The sequence below is a fragment of the Procambarus clarkii genome, chromosome 57 (genome assembly GCF_040958095.1).
Source record: "Procambarus clarkii isolate CNS0578487 chromosome 57, FALCON_Pclarkii_2.0, whole genome shotgun sequence".
Taxonomy (NCBI): Eukaryota; Metazoa; Arthropoda; class Malacostraca; order Decapoda; family Cambaridae; genus Procambarus; species Procambarus clarkii.
Genome location: NC_091206.1, coordinates 12,596,392 through 12,622,940, shown reverse-complemented (window position 1 = coordinate 12,622,940; position 26,549 = coordinate 12,596,392). Strand labels below are relative to the sequence as shown.

The following is a 26,549-nucleotide window of genomic DNA, read 5'->3' as shown; positions in this document are numbered from 1 at the left end:
ACCCGCCCCGACCACCCCCTCTCACCCTGTGTCAACACCCGCCCTGCCCACCCCCTCTCACCCTGTGTCAACACCCGCCCTGCCCACCCCCTCTCACCCTGTGTCAACACCCGCCCCGACCACCCCCTCTCACCCTGTGTCAACACCCGCCCTGACCACCCCCTCTCACCCTGTGTCAACACCCGCCCTGCCCACCCCCTCTCACCCTGTGTCAACACCCGCCCCTGACCACCCCCTCTCACCCTGTGTCACCACCACCCCCTGACCACCACCTCTCACCCTCCACGAGTGGAGGGTGAGAGAGGGTGAATTTAATTTTTCTTGACACTGTCATTGTAGAGGTTGGTAAAACTAACTTCAAGCTTAGCATTTAGTTCCTTAACTCTTCTATCAACACTGGGGAGAGAGAGAGGGAACTCTTCTCCAAGATTCGATATTCTGGTAGTTTCTGCGGCTCCAAGAATTATTGCCATTGCTTCATTGTGTATGCCTTCAAGCCTTTTCATACAGCTTTAAGAATATTGTCATTATTCTAGTGTCGTCTTATTTATAATGCGATTGGAAACGTGGTCAGTACATTAACTTTCAAGTAAATGTACTGATCTGTATTGACCTGTACTGACCTGTACCGACCTGTACCGACCTGTACTGACCTTTCAAGTCAGTGTTTAGTGTGGGGAATGATCTTGTTTGGCTTGCCTCAGCACATCAGCATATCCCACTAGTTGTAATCTTCCGCAAATTCATTATTAGCCAAGACATTCACGCGAATGTCGAATAATGTGGGACTTCGCACTCCTCCTCAAGGGAGGCTTTCAAGAGTCATATTCAATGTTCTCAAGACCGATCCGTCGAAGCAGACCTTCGGCTTACCCGAAACATCTCTCGGGTCAGAGATGTGGCCTTAAAAACCTCACAGGCCACACCCGTCACTCTTTAAAACCTCGGGGGGGGGGGGTGTCTGGGCTCTGGTCCGAACTCAATATAAATGTTCACTTTATACAGCACCCATCCTTCCCCCCCCCCACCCAGTTGGTCCAATATTTATTGTTAAAAAAAAAAAAATACGAATTATTATTGCAGTTAAAAAATCTCAGTAATTCTGGCCAACAAATTAACCCGTAAAATATATATATATATTTTGCGTGTTGGAACTTTTCTTATTGGAGTTATTATAATTGAACGGAACTTGCGGAACGGGAGGCGGGACCGGACGGTGGAATGGACGGAACGGACGGTGGAATGGACGGAACGGACGGTGGAATGGACGGAACGGACGGCGGAACGGACCTGAACGAGAGGGGGGAGGAGGAGACGGGACGGGCGGTGGAATGGACGGGACGGGCGGTGGAATGGACGGAACGGGCGGCGGAACGGACCTGAACGAGAGGGGGGAGGAGGAGACGGGACGGGGGGAGGAGGAGACGGGAAGGGGGGAGGAGGAGACGGGACGGGGGGAGGAGGAGACGGGACGGGGGGAGGAGGAGACGGGACGGGGGGAGGAGGAGACGGGACGGGGGGAGGAGGAGACGGGACGGGGGGAGGAGGAGACGGGACGGAGGGAGGAGGAGACGGGACGGAGGGAGGAGGAGACGGGACGGAGGGAGCGGAAGACGGAACAACAAATGGGACGGTAAAAGTGGACAGATGAAGGGCAAGACGGATAGACAGAACGAGAGCGAGTGTGCGAGTGCAATACCAATTATTTACTATTTGTATAATTTGTGCCTGCAGTATCTATCGCGGTGTAGCTCTTGGACCCCGCCTTTCTAACCCTCGGATGTCATGTATACTGACTACATATTTCTTTCTAACACATACACATCCTAAGAATGCAGCTCCTAGCAGCTGTCTTAACTCCTGGGCATCTATTTACTCCAAGGTGAACAGGGTCATCAGGTAAAATAAACTGCCCATTCGCTTCTGCCTCGGACGGGAAACGAACCTGGGCTATTAGAATATACGACTCCGGAGTGCTGCCTTCTCAGCCGCGTGTGTGCGTGTGCGCGTGCGTGCGTGCGTGCGTGTGTGGAGCCTGAGGCTGACCTTGAAAGTGGTACTTGGCAGCGGTGAGCTTATTGATCCGAGGGTAAGGTGACGTTTGTGGTGTGGGTGGTGGTCTCTGGTAACGGTGGTCTCTGGTAACGGTGGTCTCGGGTAACGGTGGTCTCGGGTAACGGTGGTCTCGGGTAACGGTGGTCTCTGGTAACGGTGGTCTCTGGTAACGGTGGTCTCGGGTAACGGTGGTCTCGGGTAACGGTGGTCTCGGGTAACGGTGGTCTCGGGTAACGGTGGTCTCGGGTAACGGTGGTCTCCGGTAACGGTGGTCTCCGGTAACGGTGGTCTCGGGTAACGGTGGTCTCCGGTAACGGTGGTCTCCGGTAACGGTGGTCTCCGGTAACGGTGGTCTCCGGTAACGGTGGTCTCGGGTAACGGTGGTCTCGGGTAACGGTGGTCTCGGGTAACGGTGGTCTCGGGTAACGGTGGTCTCGGGTAACGGTGGTCTCCGGTAACGGTGGTCTCCGGTAACGGTGGTCTCCGGTAACGGTGGTCTCCGGTAACGGTGGTCTCGGGTAACGGTGGTCTCGGGTAACGGTGGTCTCGGGTAACGGTGGTGGTCCCTAGTAACGGCGGTGATCCCTAGTAACGGTGGTGGACCCTAGTAACGGTGGTGGACCCTAGTAACGGTGGTGGACCCTAGTAACGGCAGTGGACCCTAGTAACGGTGATGTCCCTAGTAACGGCGGTGGACCCTAGTAACGGCGGTGGACCCTAGTAACGGTGATAGTCCCTAGTAACGGTGGTGGACCCTAGTAACGGTGGTGGACCCTAGTAACAGTGGTGGACCCTAGTAACGGCGGTGGACCCTAGTAACGGCAGTGGACCCTAGTAACGGTGATAGTCCCTAGTAACGGCAGTGGACCCTAGTAACGGTGATAGTCCCTAGTAACGGCGGTGGACCCTAGTAACGGCGGTGGACCCTAGTAACGGTGGTGGACCCTAGTAACGGTGGTGGACCCTAGTAACAGTGGTGGACCCTAGTAACGGCGGTGGACCCTAGTAACGGCAGTGGACCCTAGTAACGGTGATAGTCCCTAGTAACGGCAGTGGACCCTAGTAACGGTGATAGTCCCTAGTAACGGCGGTGGACCCTAGTAACGGCGGTGGACCCTAGTAACGGTGATAGTCCCTAGTAACGGTGGTGGACCCTAGTAACGGCGGTGGTCCCTAGTAACGGCGGTGATCCCTAGTAACGGCAGTGGTCCCTAGTAACGGCGGTGGTCCCTAGTAACGGCGGTGGTCCCTAGTAACGGCGGTGGACCCTAGTAACGGCGGTGGACCCTAGTAACGGTGATAGTCCCTAGTAACGGTGGTGGACCCTAGTAACGGCGGTGGACCCTAGTAACGGTGGTGGACCCTACTAACGGCGGTGGTCCCTAGTAACGGCGGTGGACCCTAGTAACGGCGGTGGACCCTAGTAACGGCGGTGGTCCCTAGTAACAGGCTGGCCTGTAGATGGCACCCCAAAAACCCATATACAAAGTGAACACAACACGACACTTACTAGGAACATGCCAGAATATAATACACAGATCCTGGAAGCCATACTTATAAAACAAAAAAACACCTGAAATATACAAAATAACGACTTCGCTTCCTTACCAACACTTGGGACCCAAACCTCACCACACATTACAGGTGAGGACGTCAACTCGGTGGCCTCCTCGCCCACACAGCACGACAGTGTGTTACCAAATGTCTTACTCTGTGTTTGATAGACCCCCATCTCCTTTGAACCTTTTTCAGTTTAGTCTTATGCTTGACTAGATATGGATTCCATGCTAGAGCCGCATACTCCAGGATTGGTCTGACATATGTGGTATATAATGGTCTGAAAGATTCCTTACACAAGTTTCTAAAGGCCGTTCTTATGCTGGCCAACCTGGCATAGGCCGCTGATGTTATCCTCTTGAAATGGCTTCAGGGGACAGGTCTGGCGTGATATTAACCCCAAAGTCTCTCTCTCTGACTCTTGAAGAATTTCATCTCCCAAATGATACCTTGTATCTGGTCTCCTGCTCCCTATACCTATCTTCATTACATTACATTTGCTCGGGTTAAACTCTAACAACCATTTGTTGGACGATTACTTTAATTTATCCAGGTCTTCTTGAAGCCTCAAGCTGTCCTCCTCTGTCTTAACCCTTCTCATAATTTTGGCATCATCAGCAAACATTGAGAGGAATGAACCTATACCCTCTGGGAGATCATTTACGTATATCAGAAACAGGATAGGTCCGAGTACAGAGCCCTGTGGGACTCCACTGGTGACATCACGCCAATCTGAGGTCTTACCCCTTCACAGTAACTCTGCTTTCAATTGCTTAGGTACTCCGTTATCCACTGGAGCACCTTACCAGTTACTCCTGCCTGTCTCTCCACCTAATGCACTCTCCTCTTATTGGGTAGTGTGCCATCAATGCGAGTGATGGATGGGTGTGGGTCTGTGTGTACTCACCTAGTTATGCTTGCGGGGGTTGAACTCTGGCTCTTTGGGCCCGCCTCTCAACTGATTCCCCTACCCCCCAGGAAGCAGCCCGTAGCAGCTGTAACTCCTAGGTACCTATTTACTGCTAGGTGAACAGGGGAGTCAAGGTGAAAGAAACTCTGCCTATTTGTTCCCCCCCCCCTCCATCGGGGATCGATCTCCGGACCCTAGGACTACGAATTCCGAGCGCTGTCTACTCAGCCGTCAGGCCCCGTCAACCACTCCGCGAGCGTGCGCGTGTGTACGACAACGAATATATATATGACGTTAACACTACGACGAATAGTAGCCGCAACAACAATTATATTAACCTTCGCTACCAACGCTGAGTACCATTAACTACCACCACCCACCAACAACAACCACTACCATTAATCAACACTACCCACCACCACCATTAACCACCACTACCCACCACCACCATTAATCAACACTACCCACCACCACCACCATTAATCAACACTACCCACCACCACCATTAACCACCACTACCCACCACCACCATTAACCACCACCACCATTAATCAACACTACCCACCACCACCACCATTAATCACCACTACCCACCACCACCATTAATCACCACTACCCACCACTACCCACCACCACCATTAATCAACACTACCCACCACCACCATTAATCAACACTACCCACCACCACCACCACCATTAATCAACACTACCCACCACCACCACCACCATTAATCAACACTACCCACCACCACCATTAATCACTACCCACCACCACCACCACCATTAATCACCACTACCCACCACCACCACCATTAATCACTACCCACCACCACCACCATTAATCACCACTACCCACCACCACCACCACCATTAATCACTACCCACCACCACCACCACCATTAATCACCACTACCCACCACCACCATTAATCACCACTACCCACTACCACCATTAATCAACACTACCCACCACCACCACCACCATTAATCACCACTACCCACCACCACCAGCACCATTAATCACCACTACCCACCACCACCATTAATCACCACTACCCACCACCACCATTAATCACCACTACCCCCCCCTCCACCACCATTAATCAACACTACCCACCACCACCACCATTAATCACCACTACCCACCACCACCATTAATCACCACTACCCACCACCACCATTAATCACCACTACCACCATTAATCACCACTACCCCCCCCACCACCATTAATCAATACTACCCACCACCACCACCATTAATCACCACTACCCACCACCACCATTAATCACCACTACCCACCACCACCATTAATCACCACTACCCCCCCCACCACCATTAATCAACACTACCCACCACCACCACCATTAATCACCACTACCCACCACCACCATTAATCAACACTACCCATCACCACCACCATTAATCAACACTACCCACCACCACCCAGCTCTCTATTTTGTGGCGGGGAGGGGGGACGTGGAGGGGGAGGGGGTAGGGGGTGGCGGAGGGAGGTAAGGGGGCGGGGGAGCGCGGAGGGGGGTAAGGGGGATATTCACCATTTACGGAGCAGCATTACCATAAATAACACCACCTCCCCGCTCACGCCAGACATTACCATCAAATATTTAACTAGTCGCCATGTTCCCCGTCACCACGGTCGCTATGGTGGTGTGGTGGTGACCCTCGGTGCTGGTGTCCTCCGCTTCCCACTCCACTACCCCCTCCCTTCCTGCTACGAGTCTTCCCGCTGCGAGACTTCCCGCTGCGAGACTTCCCGCTGCGAGACTTCCCGCTGCGAGACTTCCCGCTGCGAGACTTCCCGCTGCGAGACTTCCCGCTGCGAGACTTCCCGCTGCGAGACTTCCCGCTGCGAGACTTCCCGCTGCGAGACTTCCCGCTGCGAGACTTCCCGCTGCGAGACTTCCCGCTGCGAGACTTCCCGCTGCGAGACTTCCCGCTGCGAGACTTCCCGCTGCGAGACTTCCCGCTGCGAGACTTCCCGCTGCGAGACTTCCCGCTGCGAGACTTCCCGCTGCGAGACTTCCCGCTGCGAGACTTCCCGCTGCGAGACTTCCCGCTGCGAGACTTCCCGCTGCGAGACTTCCCGCTGCGAGACTTCCCGCTGCGAGACTTCCCGCTGCGAGACTTCCCGCTGCGAGACTTCCCGCTGCGAGACTTCCCGCTGCGAGACTTCCCGCTGCGAGACTTCCCGCTGCGAGACTTCCCGCTGCGAGACTTCCCGCTGCGAGACTTCCCGCTGCGAGACTTCCCGCTGCGAGACTTCCCGCTGCGAGACTTCCCGCTGCGAGACTTCCCGCTGCGAGACTTCCCGCTGCGAGACTTCCCGCTGCGAGACTTCCCGCTACGAGACTTCCCGCTACGAGACTTCCCGCTACGAGACTTCCCGCTACGAGACTTCCCGCTACGAGACTTCCCGCTACGAGACTTCCTGCTACGAGTCTTCCTGCTATGAGTCTTCCCTTTACTGTTATCCTCCTCATCATGATAACACCCAAGGCAAAAGATCACATACGCACGTACGCACACACACCCACCCACCCACCCACCCCCACACACACACACACAAACACACACACACACTTAAACAGTAATGATCCCTCAAGGATTTAAACCTAAGCGGCCAAGGTCACAGAATCCTTGAGCAATAATTCGAGTTTACAGATGTAAAACTGATTTGGGGCCCATGCAAGCCTTGCCCCCGCACACTACCATCACTATTCCACCTAAAAATTAACGTTCCCAAATGGGCACCAAGTTTCTGTCTACTCCTGGCCTGTAAGGACGCCTGAGTTAGTACGATAGATTATTGGGCAGCGAGATCTTGACATTGGGAACATGGAGTTTAGTGGGACTTCTGCTTGATGATGTTCTGGGAGTTGTTCTACTCCCCAAACCCGGCCCGAGGCCAGGCTTGACTTGTGAGAGTTTGGTCCACCAGGCTGTTGCTTGCAGTGGCCCGCAGGCCCACATACCCACCATAGCCCAGTTGGTCCAGCACTCCTTGGAAAAAAACTATCTAGTTTTCTCTTTGAAGATGTCTACGGTTGTTCCCGTAATATTTCTTATGCTCCATACTGGGTCCCAGCACCTGGATCATAGCTCACTATAATCTCCTGCTTTACCTAGACACCGAGACGCTAAGGATCAAACTCCAGGAAATTGGATGGAGTTGGGATCCAACAAGGTTCTAAAGCTTCTCTGATGTCCGGGGCTTATATAATGTCCCGAGATAACCAGTATTGCTGGCTTCTGCAGTTACTATATTTACTCATGTTCTTAAGATATCTTCATAATGAATCTAAAGTTTGCCAGTGTAATCCCCTGAGATGGGGGATTTTTATGTTGACTAGACCACACACTAGAAGGTGAAGGGACGACGACCTTTCGGTCCGTCCTGGACCATTCTCAAGTCGATTGTACTTCAGCCACGTTACTGTGACTCATCGCCTGCATGGGGATTTTTTAGTATCAAGATGGTAATTCTTCACTCAAAGAATGAAGGATTACATAGATCACTATGTAATCCTTTATATCGCCTAGGGGTAGCAGCGTAGATACAGCCGTACGTATGCATAATACTACTACTAATAATAATTAATAGTTTCGTCATATCAGTGTCAAACTCATCACGTGTGTATACGTGTTACAATGTAGTAAACTCTGAAGCACATGCCAGTGAACAATGTGCAGGATATCAATGTGCAGGATATCAATGTGCAGGATATCAATGTGCAGGATATCAATGTGCAGGATATCAACGTGCAGGATATCAACGTGCAGGATATCTTCACATCTCTAGGAGAGATGTGAAGAACAATGTACAGGATACTACAAGTCCGTCCGGAGTTGCAGGCCGCGGCTCGTTACCCGCAAGGATCTCTCCTCATACAGCGAGAACCTTGCAACACATCCTACAACATCCCGAGACGGCCACATCCTCCCACCCTCCATCTTGCACGAATCACCACGACGCCGCTACACATGTACACGTCACCACGACGCTGATATACGTGCATGTACGGCCTATTTCCTGGACACACGAGCCGCACGTCCCGTCCGTATATGGCCGCTGCCACCGTCTAGACGCACGTAAATCCCGTCAATGTTCCTTGACAGAGGTGTTCGGGCCGACGCAACCAATCACAGGCATCAGGCAAGACTGGTAAAACTCCCCCAAAAGTCTGAACTTTTCAAACCCCTCCTCCCCCCCCCCTCTGTGACTGATAAGATAAGGGCATCAGGGAGGGTTAGTTGTGCTCCTGAAGAGGGAGAAGGGGGCAAGAGGGAGGTTAAATAATCTGTATACAAGGCAGAAGTTCTCGTAGTCGACGTGTATCACTCTCACCCTAATGGCTATGGTCGTGTGAAGCCGTCGTGCGCTACATGGTATTGTAAGGAGTATGTATTATCACCCAACTTCCTAGTTATGTAACGCACCCTCCACGCGCATATATATATATATATATATATATATATATATATATATATATATATATATATATATATATATATATATATATATATATATAACGGGTGCGGCGCTCCGGGAATACAATGATACACAAGGCTATGGTGACGACAGTGACCTATAATGAGAAACATCAGGGGGTAGTCACTGTCCATTGACAGTTCCACACACACCCAATAAGAGAGCAGTTGCCGGTTCACTACTAATTTGTCTCTACACATGTGGCTTACGTCAGAGGTGTTATACATATATATATACCAGAAGGAATCAAACGCACTACACACGTGAATTATTCTACTGTCAACAGTCTGTATATTTGTCGTGGTCAACACGGTCATCTGACTGTCGTAATGCAGTCTGTCTCCACTTCCTGTCATACAGCAAGTTGTATGAGTACAGGAAGTAGTAGTGAAGAGGACAAAAGGAAATATATATATTATATATATTATATATATATACATATATACATACATACACACACACACACACACACACACACAAAGGACCTCACTGCCAAGTGGACAGTGCCCCCGGGTGGCCGTGTTTCAAAGAGCCCGGGTTTCACACCCGGCCAAAGCAGAAACAAATGGCCACTTTCTTTCACGTGATGCCACTGTTCACCGAGCAGTAAATGGGTACCTGGGAGTTAGCTACTACAGGCTGCATCCTGTTGATGTGTGTGTGTGTTAGAGAGGAATATATATAAATATATGCAGTAGATATGATAGAGGTGAAATGGGTTGGGAGTCAACACATTAGACAACCGACAGTTAGAAAGGCGGGATCCAAGAGCTAACAACTCTTGGATCCCGCAGGCACAAGCGGTAAATACACACACACACACACACACACACACACACACACACACACACACACACACACACACACACACACACACACACACACACAAACACACACACACACACACACACCAGTAAATAAACTCTCACACTCCCTCCCCATCTCCCACAGACGTACGTCTTGAGAATAAATGGTTGCTACATAACCTACCCTGAGCCCCCAAGACCAAGCCACTAACTCCCACAATATTTACACCCACCAACATTTACACGGCTGTATTACGTGATATTGCCCTCGGCAACCTTGAAACCCTCTTCCAGACCCCCCAACATTACTACATGTAATGTTAAATATGTATTCCGTGTTCAAGAACCTGTGAAATGAAACTTAGATAAGCTCAGGCCAGCACCATCATACATCCGTTTTCTTTAGATCTATCATCTCCTCCCGACTCTTAAGTCACCCCTTCATGCCGTACTTTGCTCGCTTAAATTGAAATGTTTATTGAATTCTCTTTTAGTTTAGTCTGTGTCTGACTAGTAAAGTAAATAAATAATTATAAGACGTGCCCGAAGCGCCGTGTAACAATTTCGTTTAATTATTATTATTATTGAAAAAAATCCGTAGAAACCGTGTTGAGGATTCGAACTTACGCGCTGGATATTCCCAGTCACACGCCCCAGACAACCAGGCCACGACATGGTCAACACGTTACAACGACGGTCTCGCTTTTCTGCAGGTCGGCGTTCAATCCCCGACCGTCCAAGTGGTTATAGGCACCATTCCTTCCCCCTCGTCCCATTCCTTATCCTTATCCCTTTTCATATATAGTCGTACTATGGCTTGGCGCTTTCCTTCCTGATAGTTCTCTTCCCTTCCCCTGGGGGTTCAACTGCACCCTTGAGGATTCACGAGGAATATCTCGCGGGGTTCGAACCCCCACGGTCCCCACGCATTTTATCATTGATACGTCATGTTAGTGTGATTTTTCTGTATCAATATTTCTCTCTGTATCAGAACAATTTTTCTGAAGTTGGGGCATAAGGTGAGGGAGCACTCTGCCCTTCACCCTGAGTGCTTGTGGGGCATGCGTAAGGTGAGGGAGCACTCTGCCCTTCACCACGAGTGCTTGTGGGTCATGCGTAAGGTGAGGGAGCACTCTGCCCTTCACCACGAGTGCTTGTGGTTCATGCGTAAGGTGAGGGAGCACTCTGCCCTTCACCACGAGTGCTTGTGGGTCATGCGTAAGGTGAGGGAGCACTCTGCCCTTCACCACAAGTGCTTGTGCGTCATGCGTAAGGTGTGGGAGAACTCTGCCCTTCACCCAGAGTGCTTGTGCGTCATGCCTAAGGTGTGGGAGCACTCTGCCCTTCACCCAGAGTGCTTGTGCGTCATGCGTAAGGTGTGGGAGCACTCTGCCCTTCACCACGAGTGCTTGTGCGTCATGCGTAAGGTGTGGGAGCACTCTGCCCTTCACCACGAGTGCTTGTGGGTCATGCGTAAGGTGAGGGAGCACTCTGCCCTTCACCCAGAGTGCTTGTGCGTCATGCGTAAGGTGAGGGAGCACTCTGCCCTTCACCACAAGTGCTTGTGCGTCATGCGTAAGGTGTGGGAGCACTCTGCCCTTCACCCAGAGTGCTTGTGCGTCATGCGTAAGGTGTGGGAGCACTCTGCCCTTCACCACGAGTGCTTGTGCGTCATGCGTAAGGTGTGGGAGCACTCTGCCCTTCACCACGAGTGCTTGTGGGTCATGCGCAAGGTGAGGGAGCACTCTGCCCTTCACCACGAGTGCTTGTGCGTCATGCGTAAGGTGTGGGAGCACTTTGCCCTTCACCCAGAGTGCTTGTGCGTCATGCGTAAGGTGAGGGAGCACTCTGCCCTTCACCACGAGTGCTTGTGGGTCATGCGTAAGGTGTGGGAGCACTCTGCCCTTCACCCAGAGTGCTTGTGCGTCATGCGTAAGGTGAGGGAGCACTCTGCCCTTCACCACGAGTGCTTAATGGGTTTACTCCCACTAGCGACCATTCAACATTACTGTATTAGACAAAAATAAAATGGTCTTTCAAACTCGTTATCTTTATGTAAGGATAATCTGGTGATCAGCCTTGACCTGTAACTAATCAGCGAGCGCCCTTCAGTCCATTTTGCACACCACATGACTTTAGCAAGTTGTAGAAGACTTTTATTTAAAGGCAATCTTTCAAAGTTAATGTTGCCATTTATTTCATCATACACTCTACAGGTATTAATACCGAGGATCAACATCAAATCCAATGGCCACCCGCCTCCCACCAGCACCCTAAATTGTAACCATAAAACAATTCGAAACTGTAATACAATGAGGCTTGGCGCCCTATCAGCTGAAGGCAGACCTTATCATCACTCATTATAGTGTTAATTGCCTTCTTGATAAATGTCAGGGCATCAATATACAACTCAGCGTATTGGTATATCTTCCTCCCCTTGGTATATCTTGGCTGTGATATCAGGGGTTATGCTGTGTTAGCAGCAAGGGGTAAGGGATGCAAGAAGTAATGGAATACAACAGACAAGCGAGGTATGGAGAGAGGGTCTTATGATACAGCCCCTCGGCTGTATCATAAGCCCTGTATCATAAGCTGTATGATACAGCCCCTCGGCTGTATCATTATGGGAGAGCTCTCATAACACAACGAGCAATCGTCAGTAAAACAATATCATGAAATATGACAAGTCAACATTGCAGTAATATCGTCAATGAAAAATAAATATATACTCAATACTGAGTTATGTCATATTGCCAGGTCAGAAAAACACTGCCACCGTGTTTTACAAACAAATTAAAACAACGAAGGCCAGACAAAAATAATATATAAAAAATCAAAATCAAGGACGAAGTTGACGTTAAACAAGTGACGTAAAATCTGATATTGCAGTATTGATAAAGGTCAGAGCTGGGAACGTGAGGAGATGCACAGGAGGGGGAAGGTAGTCCATGAACTGTGCTTGTTACCGCGTATAACACGGTGTTACCACCTGTAACACCGTGTTACATACTGCTCATAAATTTTAATAACCTTATTGTGACAAAGGAAGCACTCGGCACTCCATGTTGTGAGCCAAGATCTACCTTTGTGCAGACGAGGAGTCACAATAACGTGGTTAAAGAAAGTTGACCAGATCATACACTAGAAGGGACGACGACGTTTCGGTCCGTCCTGGACCATTCTCAAGTCGATTGTCATTCTCAATCGACTTGAGAATGGTCCAGGACGGACCGAAACGTCGTCGTCCTTTCACCTTCTAGTGTGTGGTCTTGTCAAATCTACCTTTGTGTTCGTCCTGGTCTAGTGAACACATCTGAAGTATGTTGACCAAACCACACACTAGAAAGTGAAGGGACGACGACGTTTCGTCTTGAGAATGGTCCAGGACGGACCGAAACGTCGTCTCTTCACTTTCTAGTATGTGGTCTGGCTAACATATTTCAGCCACGTTATTGTGACTCCTCGTCTACACATCTGAAGTAGTTCCCTTCGTTGTTGATAAATTAAGCTGTAAGTAGGTATATGACTCTCACAGCAACATAAGAATAACGGTTCACTGAATGTGGCGTATGACGTCGTATGGGCCAATATCCACCCTAACTCATTAATTGTTATGTTTAGATTACGCTTGAAACAATCCATTGATCCCGGGGTGTATTATGTTATCCGGTAATTTGTACCGTAATCCAACACTTGTATTTGCGTTACAATTAAAATGGCTGCTAAAACACGTTTTATATTTAAGGGGTTAATATGAAAGGATTTAACCAGTATTAATAACATTAACGAGCCCCAACTGACCTGAGATGAACTGTTAGAGGCAACTGTGCAATCCGAGCCTCCACGTCCAGGAAGCCAAGTGGACGAACACTGGAACGATAGCTTTCCTCTTCATACCCAGATATCGTTACCTCGTCCGCCAGGCTGACGCTGTGTTCCGAGACCCCTTCGTTTAGGAACTCCTCCCACTGGCTCGCGTCTTGTAACGCTTGTCTCGTGTCAGTGTGTTCCTGTAGTGGGCTGTTGCTGAAGCTACTGCTGCTGTTGCTACTGGGGTACCCCACGGCTCCAGCGCCTGGGTCGTCCAGCGGGCAGGCCCGTGCAGGAATACTAGGAACGGGAATGGGAATACTTCGAGTTAAAGTTAAGTTTTTTTTTTCTTTACCTTTCTCGTTGTCCGTCAGAGTCAGTGACTTGACAACCTTTACAGACCATTTCCTTTTCTTCATTTTCCTTAATTCTGTCGGTGTATCCATTTTGGTTAAATTTTCTCGTCTACTCCTGAAGAGTGTGAGTCTTGAGTGTCTCTCACACTAATGCCCGTGTTCTTCTCCTTCTAGATGCGACCTTGTACTTGAACAGCATCTCGGTAATATTTCTTGCACTTGAACGTCTCGTCATTCTGTAAGTTACCGGCCAAGAAGGCAAGCAATGATCTTATTAACGTGCACGACATATTTTCTTTCCACTGTATCATCTTTCAAAATATTTGAGGGCAATATGTGCAAGGAAAGTAAATATCAAGGACCGCGAAGTGGCTGGCCAAATGCGCCATCCGCCTCTCCCTTCATCCCTCTTAACTCTTCGTCCTAACGAAGAGTTAAACAAAAAAATCAGCACACAGGTTAGTTATCGTCCTTATGCGAGATAGCTCATCAGATAGCCGAAGTCTTACACCAGGATCACGACTGATGGGAAACGTGTGTCGACCAGCACCGTCTCATCACGACTCATGGGGGAGGCGGATGCTGATGAGCGCTGATCCATCTCAGGATAAACACAATCACCAGCAGATCACACAGCAGATCACACAGCGCATCACACACTACCACCACCACCTCACCCAACACGGGAAGCTATAATCTAATCAGAGGAACCATCTTCGACCTGCTAATCTCAACACTCTCCCTCTTTACACAACACTGTGACATCTCCCTCTCCTCCTGCTCGTGTTCCACTTCAACAACCTGTCGTAATAGAGACTTAAACACCTCTTCTCTGTCTCCCAAGTCTACTAGAAATAGAAAAGGTCACTGAAAGATCACGGGGTGCAAATCAGGGAAGAGGGTCGATTTGGAGAACACCCATCTTATCTTATCATTTTTAAGACAGATTACGTAAAGTATGCGATTAATAGTTTCTTGGGTGCATGTGCCCGAAATGACGGACTACAGCGTTATGTTAATCTTAAGGACCTCAAACAGTGAAGGTGTCAGGTTGTCTGCGGTGCTTGGCGGTACGTCTTTGGTAATCAATGCTCCATTCTCTAAAGGGGAAGTAAGTGGCCCTCATTGTTAACATGTATTCACTTGAGTTTGTAACGGATTAGGTGTTAATTACTGTTGTGAAAAGAATTTCATACAAGCGCGCGCACACACACACACACACACACACACACACACACACACACACACACACACACACACACACACACACACACACACACGCACGCACGCACGCACGCACACACACGTATTTTATCAATTTAAACAATTATAACAATATAAGAAAAAGACAATATACAAGTTTAGCAACATCCTCCCACTACTCACTTTCGTGCAGCCCGTTCTCTCTACTTATCACTCCGTACAAAATGCAACTGTTTTGCCTAACCAGAAACGCACGAACCCAAGCAACCCACCTAACCTTAGTTTAGTCAATTTATTATGCACCCCATACTCATCCCGTGAGCGGTAGTGGGAAAAGTTACAGAATCACATAATGGGCTCAGGGACTTAAACCCCAAAATTAATTTAGGGAAACAAGTTACAGTCTTGATAAGCTAGTTACACGGTTTAACTTTATATTTATATTACATTGGCAGTGGGTTCGAGAACTAACTCAAGTACAGCCACTGCATATGTGAGTACCTTACATATGCAGTGGTCAAGTTTCGTAACTAAGTTGCCTATCTTGAGGTTATCTTGAGATGATTTCGGGGCTTTTTTTAGTGTCCCCGCGGCCCGGTCCTCGACCAGGCCTCCACCCTCCCAGGAAGCAGCCCGTGACAGCTGACTAACACCCAGGTACCTATTTTACTGCTAGGTAACAGGGGCATAGGGTGAAAAACTCTGCCCATCGTTTTCTCGCTGGCGCCCGGGATCGAACCCAGGATCACAAGTCCAGTGTGCTGTCCGCTCGGCCGACCAGCTCCCTCAGTCACCTACCTACAGTTAGCAAACTGGGGATATTTGACTATATATTTCTAATAGTAGATCACGCTAAATTATATATAAACACAATTCTTGACCATTTGTTACAGAACTGTCTCTAAAACTCACACATATTTATCTAACTCCATCACATAATGACGGAGGATGTTCGAATAACTTTGCTGACACAGTTTACATTTGGTCAGGTCTACATCAGCAGGTAATGATAATTCCCAGAGATCCTTATAGCCGAGTCTAAGCCGAGTAGGAGTAACATCTCTGGAGTCTGCTGATTTTATTGGATCCGCAGACGTGTGGGGCTCTTCTTGCCCTGCTAGTACGACGATAGATGGAACTACTGGTATAAATTTCACTTTACCAGGAAAAAAAAATCGAACCAAAGAACTAGGTTTGTTTACCCTGAAATGTCACGTCAAAATCGTTTTCTATAATATATCCAACAGGGACAACGGAGTAACTCATCAACGCCAATTAAGGTATAATGCTTATTATAATGTATTATAATGCTAATTATACCAATTAAGGTATAATCCCGTCTGAAAGCGGATATCAGAAAGTAACTCAAGGAGCCGGTCGGCCGAGCGGACAGCACGCTGGACTTGTGATCCTGTGGTCCCGGGTTCGATCCCAGGCGCCGGCGAGAAACAATGGGCAGAGTTCCTTTCACCCTATGCCCCTGTTACCTAGCAGTAAAATAGGTACCTGGGTGTTAGTCAGCTGTCACGGGCTGCTTCCTGGGGGTGGAGGCCTGGTCGAGGACCGGGCCGCGGGGACACTAAAAAGCCCCGAAATCATCTCAAGATAACCTCAAGATAACCGGAAGGATGATCTGAATAATGGTTTCGTGCTCGACACTCAATCGGGAACCCCGGGGTTCGATTCCCGGCTGGGACAGAAATGGTTGGGCACGTTTCCTTTCACCAAATGCCGCTGTTCACCTAGCAGTAAATAAGAGCTCGGAAGTTAGGCTCAACCGTTGTACTCACTCAGTTGTGCTTGCGGGGGTTGAGCTTCGGCTCTTTGGTCCCGCCTCCCAACACACCCGTTGTGGGAGTGCATCATTGAGAGAGGGTCAGCCGTTTAGACTTAAGAGGTGACCTGGATACAAGCCTAAAGTGAGAGCGTGCGCGCGCGTATTTACTATATGTATTCACGATTTGTGCTTAAAGAATCAAGCTATTAGCTCTTTGAACTTGCCATTTTAAGTGTATTTCCCCCCTAATTATATTTGAGTGGGTCAAGCACCGGTACCTGATCCCCAGGTCGGGGTACTCTCTCCACGTCTGATCCTGGAGGACTATCTTGAGGTTATCTTGAGATGATTTCGGGGCTTTTTTTTTTAGTGTCCCCGCGGCCCGCTCCTCGACCAGGCCTCCATCCCCAGGAAGCAGCCCGTGACAGCTGACTAACACCCAGGTACCTATTTTACTGCTAGGTAATAGGGGCATAGGGTGAAAGAAACTCTGCCCATTGTTTCTCGCCGGCGCCTGGGATCGAACCCAGGACCACAGGATCACAAGTCCAGCGTGCTGTCCGCTCGGTTGACCGGCTCCCTAAAAAAACACAACACACACCGAAAACAAAAGCTAAACTGAAGTGTGATAAACACAGCTTGTGAGAGGGTAGCGGCTGCCGGCACCCAGCTGGTGAAGAGGTAAGCGGGTGAAGCTGTAGAGGTCAAGGGGTCAAGGGTTATGGGTCAAGGGTCATGAAACACACACTGGGTTATGTTATATACAGTAACTTCTTATTATCTTAGTTTAATTTATTAAAGACATTCTCTCACGTGCACAAAGACAGACACACACACACACACACACACGGGTACCCCCTCCCCGGCAGGCCCTTTTAGTTTGGAGGGAGGGAGGGAGGGTGAGAGACAGAGAGAGACAGAGAGAGACAGAGAGAGACAGATGAACTCTGTAGCCTGCTCTACGTGCTGATATATTATTCCCCGTTGTATTCTCTTATACGTGATGTAAACAGTGTACTCTCCTCTGGCGTTGTGCTATACTCCCTGTTTACTGTGATCCTACTTCTCCTCCGCCTCTCAACTACTATATTTTTGTCAGTTTTATTTTGCCTCCTTCATACCACCAGTTACACACGTGCTTGTTAAATTACTTACGTCCTCACGCCCAATCAGGCTGTCACCTGTCATTAGCCTCTTCCAACGTGATCACTGAGTTAAATAGCGGACGTGTTTGTGCGCGCATGCGTGCGTTCCTCTAGACAAACTCTCACTCTATAACACAACTTGCATGCAATAACGCTAGATAACTGACCTTTTTAAAGCCTGGCTATCTTGAGGTTATCTTGAAACGATTTCGGGGCTTTCAGTGTCCCCGCGGCCCGGTCCTCGACCAGGCCTCCACCCCCAGGAAGCAGCTCGTGACAGCTGACTAACACCCAGGTACCTATTTTACTGCTAGGTAACAGGGGCATAGGGTGAAAGAAACTCTGCCCATTGTTTCTCGCCGGCGACTGGGATCGAACCCAGGACCACAGGATCACAAGTCCAGCGTGCTGTCCGCTCGGCCGACCGGCTCCTCGCTACATCACACAACCGTACCGTAACTATTAAAAAATAATTTAGAGATTCAAAAAATGAAAAACTAATATAACAAAAACATTTCATTATTGAATGAATGTTCGCCATAATTCTTCGGACACTAGTAATTTCACTGGTAATTACAACCTAAAACGTCCCTTTTTTTTACGGAATCGACCAATATGTTAAAAATTGAACCTATTAGTACAAGTAAATCCCCGCAATACTCAAGTGTTCTACTCATCAGCTTCCATAGGTTAGGTGGGTGGCTTGGGTTCGTACATTCCTGGATAGGGTAAACAGTTGCATTTTGTTACGGAGAGCAACACGGATATAGAGAACGGGATGGCTGAGGACGACGACTTACTGACGACTTAGAGACAGTGTCCGGACAGTGACGGCGTCTGTCTTTACCTGTCACTGACTACGGGAAAGTGAAGTCTTGGACGGAGGTGGCTTCTACAGCTGCTGCTTTAAGGGCATTCAAGGCTCAAACGTGTGACAGTCTTGCACATCCCTACGAGTGAAACACACAACACCAAACATGGCACTAAAGTCTGAATGCTCAGTTTCTAACGTGTACAAACAGCTTACGTCTGAGAGGGGCACATCTTCACGTCTGAGAGGCCCACATCTTCACGACTGAGAGCCCACATCTTCACGTCTGAGAGCCCACATCTTCACGTCTGAGAGCCCACATCTTCACGTCTGAGGGGCCCACATCTTCACGTCTGAGAGGCCCACATCTTCACGTCTGAGGGGCCCACATCTTCACGTCTGAGGAGCCCACATCTTCACGTCTGAGGAGCCCACATCTTCACGTCTGAGGAGCCCACATCTTCACGTCTGAGGAGCCCACATCTTCACGTCTGAGGAGCCCACATCTTCACGTCTGAGGAGCCCACATCTTCACGTCTGAGGAGCCCACATCTTCACGTCTGAGCCCACATCTTCACGTCTGAGGAGCCCACATCTTCACGTCTGAGGAGCCCACATCTTCACGTCTGAGGAGCCCACATCTTCACGTCTGAGGAGCCCACATCTTCACGTCTGAGGGGCCCACATCTTCACGTCTGAGGAGCCCACATCTTCACGTCTGAGGAGCCCACATCTTCACGTCTGAGAGCCCACATCTTCACGTCTGAGAGGCCCACATCTTCACGTCTGAAAGGCCACATCTTCACGTCTGAGGAGCCCACATCTTCACGTCTGAAAGGCCACATCTTCACGTCTGAAAGGCCACATCTTCACGTCTGAGGAGCCCACATCTTCACGTCTGAAAGGCCACATCTTCACGTCTGAAAGGCCACATCTTCACGTCTGAAAGGCCACATCTTCACGTCTGAAAGGCCACATCTTACGTCTGAAAGGCCACATCTTCACGTCTGAAAGGCCACTTGTTTGTGTCATTTCAAAAATTTTAGTTTTCATTCGAAACTCAAGTTTTATTCTGGGCTGAATATTCAATTTACGTTTTAAACCGTGTGATGACTGGTGACGTCCAGATGATTGACACATTTCAGTCGTCAATCCCAACTCCTGATCCACCTCCGCATAATTTATTCCAATTGAGATTTCTACTTCGCTCATTTGGCAACATTCATCGTCGAATATGACCACTGTGTTCGACTTTACAAGACACAAAGTTGCGTTGACGCACGAATAACGCGCGTTCGTGTGTGCGTGCACCATGAAAACTATGGTATATGGGGGATATTTTGCATTTATTCCTATTGCCAGCGGCAACTAGTTTGTGCACTGGAGCCGGTCGGCCGAGCGGACAGCACGCTGGACTTGTGATCCTGTGGTCCTGGGTTCGATCCCAGGCGCCGGCGAGAAACAATGGGCAGAGTTTCTTTCACCCTATGCCCCTGTTACCTAGTGTCGGAAAATCCGACACCATTTAATATATCATACAGATAATAGCTGTATTGTATAAACAAGTTACCCATAGAAAACGTAACTTGTAGTGGAATTACCGTCTATAGAAAACGGGATATCATCACCACATACTATTATAATTCACCAGCTATTTTGCTGGGAATTATTCTTAAATACATTAGTCTTTGGACTTTACCATCATAAAACATCTTATATAAATTAACTTAATTATCAATATTAAAGTAGAGTAAATGTGACCCTTCTATCACTTTCTGAAATGTGGACAATGTAAGCCAGGCGTCAGAGGAGGAAGGAGGGCAGCCATTGTTGTGTCACCTCCGAGACGTGTGGAGCAAATTTAGCTCCTATCATATCTGGACAATGTCGGCCAGTAACGTCAATAGTATGGAGTGTTAAACAGCCATTGTTTATACGAGACCAGAGGCTCACACGGGAGCAAATTCGGCTCCTGTTAATTTTACTTGGACGTAGTGTTATGGAAACCAGAAGTGTACCATTATCAACACGCTGTCTACAAATCAAGCTAAGTGTTCTTTCCGAAACCCATTATCTATCATTAGTGGCCATTAATGTCATTATATAGGGTGACCCGGTTAGAGCACGTGGAAGCCTCAAACTAAAGGTAATTAAGCCAGGTCTTCAATGTTCCATGTACAGTTTTCTCTGATATAGCTTGTCATATATAGGTATCTGGCTTCACAGCTAGCGCACTTTTGACAGGTCAAGACGAGGATGCAAGATTTTGTGCACCAGTTACTGGGTGATAGAAGCTACCTCAAAGAGGATAATTTGGTGTCTACACCCTAGTTATACCTGGTGGACTAGCCTGCTGTACTATAAGATAAGGAACCTCTTCAATGTATGTAGTTAATACTGTAATTTGATTGGCTGCATACATATAAATATAAACCCCCCCTAATGTGTAGAGGATCGATTTGTGAGATTATGAGATTATTGCAGAAATACAGTCCACTTATCATTATACAAATTGCTATCGAAGTATATAAATTAACGTAAATATAAATTCATATAAATTAAATAAATATAAATCTCACAGGTCGGTTCCCACATTATTTGGTCATCTTCGAACCGGATGACGGATTATTTGATTCTTTGAACCCACATTTGGTCATCTTAGTACCGGATGAACCAGTTAACCAGTGGATTCATTAAATATACTAGTGCAGTGTGATTTAAACAAAGGCCACCCAGTCAAAGACAGCGGCGAAGCCTCGAGGGAGCTCAGGAGCCTCCCTCAGCCCAGTTCAGCTTCGTCAGCGGTTTCATGCACACCCACAGATATTTGGTGGCGTGTTATTTCGTGAAATGACAGCGCTAATATAGAAGCCAGCCAAATTAGTGACTGTCTTCGCGAGATTGTTCACGGATTTCGTGGTGTTACATTTCGCGAGAGATTATCTACGAATTTTGTGGACTTTATTTCGCGAGGTCACTAATAATATTTAATACTTCTAGATAATATTAGAAGTTTCATAGAGGCTAATTAAGAGACTATTATCAATAATTGTGTATATTTCTCCAAAATAGAGAATTATTTAATATATATTGCACTAGTGATCACAGTATATTTACTAATTGCCAACCCACAACAGGGTAGGATATTACCATTGACTAGTTGAACTATTATCGTTCATCCTAGTCCCATTATTACCATAGTCAGTTGTACTATATTCAACAACCTAACACCATTAATGAATGGTCCAGACCCTATTTTGGGTGTAATTTTTATCAACTCGAATTGAGTTGTATATATAATAATTTACTTATGATCATTACACCTTTGAGTGATTAATTAGTGTCTCTACCATCCTAGGGTGATATAGAAGAGCTAACCTAAAGGTACTTCCAGTGACACTGGTTTATCACTCAAATTATTAGTGTGTATGATTATATATATATAATGTGTATTAATTTTAAGTGCTAACCTCTAGTAGAGGTAGGATTATTGCCTAGTGAGTGCAGAATTTACCCTAGGCTACCATTAGTGTTTGTTCAGTATTATGAGCAGCCCAAGTACAAGTCCCACAAGGCTTCACCAACTAGCCAGTATGGATAATGCAGGGAGAATGAAAAGAACCCTTGCAGGTCTTAAAGGCCACTTAACAAGACAGATCAAGAAATGTGAAGATTTGTCACAACAATCTCAAGTTGATTATGCTGACCTGGAAAGCTATTATCAAGCAGCTGCAGGTAAATTTGAGCAAATCAAATGCCAAATGGCTGTCCTTGTGGGGACAGACTACTACCATCAATTCATTGGTAGCCCTACTAAATATCAGGGCATAACCATGTTAAACTCTGCAGGAGGTAAATTACTCTCAGGCCCAGTATCAAGCCTGAGGAGACCTATGCCTGCAGATAAACAATACCAGTAGAAACCTAAATTTGTCAGCTGATTATATTTCTCCAGTAGCATTATACTAAGGAGATTACAGCTGACTATAGTAACAGAAGTTGATGTTAGTATCATCATTTAAAGCTGAAGATGAGTTCATGAGGCCTCAGTGGCAAATCAGTGAACAGTAGCCTAAAACAGCTACAAGTCACTGCGACCAATGTCACTGAACCCACTGCAGTCTCAGAACCATACTTTACTTTAATGATGAGCTATTCAATCTTCTGAATCAATTAACTAAATTAAACCCCAATAAATCTGATGACTGATTTGATACATTTATTATTTAATCAAGATGTATTCCATGGGCCTCAGTGTTTATATATCAGTGACCAGTTACCTGAAGAAACTTCAAGTTATATCTAATGTCACTGATCTCACTGCAGTCCCTGAATCATACTTGACTGTAGTACTTGATCACATCCAGTCTTCTGGGTTAAATAATATGTAATTAGGCTTGAATATTAGCCTTTCAAGAGTTGACAGGGAAATGAAATCGCATTAGACTTCTAACCCCTGCAACTCTAGTACGGGACATCCGTCCTGTACGAACAGACGCACAAATGTGTGATTACTAACTATAATTTGAAGGAGGAGTATCGGTGTTCGTCTGTTCTAAAGAGGACTTCGACCCGTGAGCAGCCCCTGGGGAATTATGTCGGAAAATCCGACACCATTTAATATATCATACAGATAATAGCTGTATTGTATAAACAAGTTACCCATAGAAAACGTAACTTGTAGTGGAATTACCGTCTATAGAAAACGGGATATCATCACCACATACTATTATAATTCACCAGCTATTTTGCTGGGAATTATTCTTAAATACATTAGTCTTTGGACTTTACCATCATAAAACATCTTATATAAATTAACTTAATTATCAATATTAAAGTAGAGTAAATGTGACCCTTCTATCACTTTCTGAAATGTGGACAATGTAAGCCAGGCGTCAGAGGAGGAAGGAGGGCAGCCATTGTTGTGTCACCTCCGAGACGTGTGGAGCAAATTTAGCTCCTATCATATCTGGACAATGTCGGCCAGTAACGTCAATAGTATGGAGTGTTAAACAGCCATTGTTTATACGAGACCAGAGGCTCACATGGGAGCAAATTCGGCTCCTGTTAATTTTACTTGGACGTAGTGTTATGGAAACCAGAAGTGTACCATTATCAACACGCTGTCTACAAATCAAGCTAAGTGTTCTTTCCGAAACCCATTATCTATCATTAGTGGCCATTAATGTCATTATATAGGGTGACCCGGTTAGAGCACGTGGAAGCCTCAAACTAAAGGTAATTAAGCCAGGTCTTCAATGTTCCATGTACAGTTTTCTCTGATATAGCTTGTCATATATAGGTATCTGGCTTCACAGCTAGCGCACTTTTGACAGGTCAAGACGAGGATGCAAGATTTTGTGCACCAGTTACTGGGTGATAGAAGCTACCTCAAAGAGGATAATTTGGTGTCTACACCCTAGTTATACCTGGTGGACTAGCCTGCTGTACTATAAGATAAGGAACCTCTTCAATGTATGTAGTTAATACTGTAGTTTGATTGGCTGCATACATATAAATATAAACCCCCCCTAATGTGTAGAGGATCGATTTGTGAGATTATGAGATTATTGCAGAAATACAGTCCACTTATCATTATACAAATTGCTATCGAAGTATATAAATTAACGTAAATATAAATTCATATAAATTAAATAAATATAAATCTCACAGGTCGGTTCCCACACCTAGCAATAAATAGGTACCTAGGTGTTAGTCAGCTGTCACGGGCTGCTTCCTTCGGGTGGAGGCCTGGTCAAGGACCGGGCCGCGGGGACACTAAAGCCCCGAAATCATCTCAAGATAACCTCAAGATAACCCCATACGTATCCTGTGACCGGAAGAAATGTGTGTTTCCTGTGGGTTAGAGAAGACGCTCTATACGTAATACCACCGCTTCTCGAAAAGGCACATTCAGAAAAAAATTCTGTTAGGACATATCACAACCCGTCCTCCTAAAATAGATAGTATTTACAATAACTAGTCGTAAGTACCACTTGGCCAAATTAAAAAATACAAAATATCAACTTTTGGGTGGAACATTACTATATATTGATACTTACGACCATCTAGTTGTTATAGGTTCTTTCATATGAGAAGGATAGATTGACATCTATTGCCTAAGAAAACGTAGAAATGAATGGTAAAGAAAAAAGGAACATTTGATCAGAATGATTTCATCCTTGGCCCGAAGATGAACCTGTGAAAGGCTTAGCTGTCTCAACTGCACCTGCAAGGTGGTTTAGAGTAGGTATTCCTCTTGGAACACCCGATTCGAAGCTTCACCTCTGACTCCTTCGAAGCGTACACGCGAGTCTCTCAAGGGTAGGACTCTAGCCTGCGTCTCTAAGGAAGCTTAACCTCTGACACCAGTGAACCTGATTGTGCGTAGTACTGTAATGTAAGTGCCCTGATGTAACCCTACATTACTTTCCTGCCCTGTGCTTGTGACGGAAGGAGAGTGAGAGCCTTACTAAGCACCTACTGCAGTATTGAGGTCCCAATCCCCCAAGGTCGAACTTCAGACCCCCCCCCCTTCTCTCCAGGTTTCAACCCCACAACAGTTGCATAACTTCGAAGGAAGCTTAGAGCAAATGTCTCCAGCGACAGACGAATGAAAGACCCAACTATGACTTCTTCGAGGCGTAAATGTAAGTCTGTCAGGTGGGTGTAAGACTTACCTGTTAGTCTTGGAGAAGGAGGTGGTCTTGAGCTTCATGGGTCTGAAGTGGGGTGAAGCGTGAAGAACTGGGGGCACGCCAGGTGCGACGAAGGTGTCATGCCGCGGCAGAGGTCGAGGTACGATCCTCTGCTCCGTCTGCGGCGTGCTGGGGGCTGACTTGGCAGCCCCGGGTCTGTTGGGGGGAAAGAGACAGAATTATTTACCAGGAGAAAGTGCTAAACGCAGACAAGTATAGCACAGAGAAGACGTGTGACGACGAAGTGGGGATCGAACGCAGACTTTGCAAGAAGCGAGATCGTCGAAAAGGCATTAGCAAAATACGATTTGAAAAACAAACATAGCTTCTGGAAAGAGAAGAATGTGTTAGTAACAGCCTCTTTTCCCCGAGGCCTTGTGTTATGTGAGAGCCTCTCTTTTCCCAAGGCCTTGTGTTATGTGAAAGCCTATTTCCCCGAGGCCTTGTGTTATGTGAGAGCCTCTTTTCAGCCAGTAGCAGCATCTTTCCCTCAGCACCAAATGCACTTTATCTGGTGTTGAGAGCACCACCACGCACCCAGCTGGGGAAAACGTCTGCAGCTTAACATTTCTGAGCCTATACATGTCATACTGTAGGATGCATATATAACCCACTACAGTCATCTGCTCTACCGAAATAGCTATCGAGGAAACCTACCTCTACAAGTTTTTATTATTATTATTATTATTATTATTATTATTAACTCATTTTGGTTCATCTCCATTTGTGCAGTTACCCTAGACTATATTAAGGGGAGTACAGTGTGTCAAAAAGCTAGCTACGTGATGCTAAAAATCCCCATCATACGGGATGGGTAGTCATACAGAGGCACGTGATCAGTAGTATACACTGGCAGACTCTGGGTGCATTTTGAGGATATCATCAACACAAGAGTGAATAAGGTAGCAGTG

At 47.3% G+C, this 26,549-nt stretch overlaps 1 protein-coding gene across 10 annotated transcripts in view; it reads right to left on the bottom strand.

The window, feature by feature from the left end:
- The window catches only part of LOC123745054 (uncharacterized), a 249,725-nt gene that overhangs the window by 49,724 nt on the left and 173,452 nt on the right, over nt 1-26,549 (bottom strand). For 8 of the 10 annotated variants that reach the window (XM_069306287.1, XM_069306286.1, XM_069306285.1 and 5 more), the window contains one exon: nt 25,621-25,794. In XM_069306287.1, coding sequence (XP_069162388.1) covers nt 25,621-25,794 — 174 coding nt within the window. Of the gene's footprint in view, nt 1-8,632; nt 8,716-13,639; nt 14,678-25,620; nt 25,795-26,549 lie in introns of those variants that run through there. The other 2 variants (XM_045725346.2, XM_045725344.2) reach the window with 2 other exon arrangements.